Below are 2500 nucleotides of genomic sequence, written 5' to 3' on the forward strand. Positions count from 1 at the left end.
CTGTGCGGACCTTTGTCTGCGGCACGTATGATGGAATGTCAGATCATATTGCGGTCCTCAACTTTCGGGCGCGTTATCCAGTGTACGTGCAAGTCTTCCGGCGGCGCTTACGAGACCCGCCGTGGGTGTTGACACCAGCAGCCCGAGCACTCGAGGATAACGGTGACCAATTATTCCGGAAAGCACTTTCAAAGGCAGCCTCTAACCTTGCTCCTTGAAGCTGTAGCCTTTGTGTTCCCGGCGCTCCGCAGACCTGCTGAGTTGGGTGGTGTTAATCATCAAATTACGTGCTGACTAATGAGTGATGGCCCAAATTGCGGGCTGAGTAATGAATAGATGGCGGCAGGTCTTATTAGTCTCAGAAAACCCCCTGATTTATGTCGCGCCATGCACCGTGGCGTTACTCCACGGAAAACGATATCTACATCAAGAAGTAATGTACTCTAATAAGTATTTTCATCTTAACTCGCGTCCCCGGGCCTCCGGGCTCAGTTTTTGTTGGAGTCAGGCAGAGCCATAATAAAGCCCAATGGCTCCTTATGAAGCTTGTTAAACACAGAGGCTGCAGTCGGACGGAGCCCCGGCCGTGATTCATGCTCCGTACACAGCGCGCGTGCCGCTGATTTATGGCCGCGCGCAGTTCATAGTCAAAATTACAATTTGAGGGATAAAAAGATTAATTACTATTTGTGGCCAGCAATTTCGTGAGGCTGGTGGAATGATACTGCCCTACATCAGTTCGTAGTCAGCCATTCACAGATTATTAAAGCTTTGCAAGAATAAGTGCTCCTCCTGCCTGGTTTGTGCTCAGGCAATATGCTAGACAAAAAAGGACCACAGGGATAAATCTGAAGCTAGCAATAGCTGGACATATGTCATAATTGCCAGTTTCCCATAAATCCCCAGCCGGTGTGGAAGGCCCTGTGTAATGTAGACAGCGATGGCGACCATGGTGATGGCTGTGTATGGCCCCGAGACCTGCAACTTTCTGACTGCTCTCCCATTTTTACAATATATTGAGTAACCCTTTGACTCTCCTCCAGTCTAATTATAGATTAGAAATAATCATTGCTTTTATGTGCAAAAGAAAGGGGGAAACCTACTCCTTAGGACAGAGCTAGCTTCCAGGGGTGCTTGCCTTCAAGAGCCTCAGAACAGGAGAATCACACACTTATTTGTAAGCGTGCAATAAACGAGTAATGGATGGCATAAAAGTAATTAACCTGACCTGCATTTCTGTGTCCTGTTACAGCCCTTAATGAACCAACCATAGATTACGGCTTTCAGAGGTTGCAGAAAGTGATCCCAAGACATCCGGGTGATCCCGAAAGGTTACCCAAGGTTAGTAAAAGGGCAAGTGGCGCCCTGTCCGCGGGGGGGCCGCCACCGGGCTGGTTCCGGTTTGGGGGCAGCAGGTGCTCTGGGAAGGGGGGGCTTCCAGATGCCCCAAACCCTGGCCCACGGCCCGGCCGACAGGTGTGGGAGCAGCCCCGGCCCGTGCCTGGCGCGGTTCAGAGGTGGGCAAAGGGTGGCAGGAGGGGCCGCGCCGTCTCCAGTCTTGCGTTTCATCTCTGCGGGCCCCCGTTTTTAAAGGAGGAAAAGAAAGGCTTCTCTGATACACGTATTTTGGATTCTGCAAGGGGGACGTAAACTTCCGCGTAATGAAATAGTTCAATTAAACATTTTCCACTCCAGTAGCCCGCGCTGATTTCAATCTAAGCAGCCCCAGTCTGATCTGTGATTACTTGACTCTTGTTTTCCTTTCATTTTCTAAAGCTCGATTCAGTTTAATCTTTTGTTTACAAAGCTTTTGTTATAAGTCCCTGACTTAGCAGGCTAACAAATGAAGTCCCCATATTAATATCTAGAGGGACTTTTCATTTAAATTCAACAAAGACAAACGCTGCCCTGTTGTTTATGCACACGCCACGTATCACAGGAATTTCATTTTGATGTATAACATTAAAGATAAGTCAGGCTTATAATCTTCCCTCTCCTTTGATATAATTTTGTCTCTTTCTTTAGAAGCCATCTCTGATTTTCAAGGCCAGTTGAAAAACACAAAATGAAAAATGAAGTCATAACATTATGACTGATTATTTTATATTCCACCCCCGTGTTCTCCCAAGTCTTGACCACCTTCGAGTTTTATTAACACAATAAAGCCTTTTAGACGTTACCTTTTTAATGCTCAGCATGAGCATAAGCAATATCGTTAGGCTCCTTTTTAATTTGTGAACACGTAACGTAGCGAGGGATGTCAGATGTTCACGGTTAGCATCTCGGTGGCCAGGGAAGGATGTTTCACAAGCGCAGAGCAGTTCACAGAGGGGTTCTGTTCCTGAGGGTGCGCTCCCCCAAGGAAGACCCGAGGGCTGCCACGTCGTCACTCGGGGGCTTCACCGCCAGCCTCAATCCAGGCGTGGCTGTGCGGGGCTGGCCACCCCCATGAACAGGAGGCCCCGTGTGCTTCTTGGCAGCCCATGTAAACACTGGGTTT

The 2500-nt window shown here is 48.5% G+C and overlaps 1 protein-coding gene across 10 annotated transcripts in view; it reads left to right on the top strand.

Annotated features, from left to right (window-relative positions):
• The window catches only part of EBF3 (EBF transcription factor 3), a 123832-nt gene that overhangs the window by 112303 nt on the left and 9029 nt on the right, over positions 1-2500 (top strand). For all 10 annotated transcript variants that reach the window (XM_079900148.1, XM_079900151.1, XM_079900155.1 and 7 more), the window contains one exon: positions 1253-1341. In XM_079900148.1, the coding sequence (XP_079756274.1) occupies positions 1253-1341 (89 nt within the window). The remainder of the gene's footprint in view (positions 1-1252; positions 1342-2500) is intronic.

The sequence above is a fragment of the Stenella coeruleoalba genome (assembly GCF_951394435.1).
Source record: "Stenella coeruleoalba genome assembly, chromosome: 16".
Taxonomy (NCBI): Eukaryota; Metazoa; Chordata; class Mammalia; order Artiodactyla; family Delphinidae; genus Stenella; species Stenella coeruleoalba.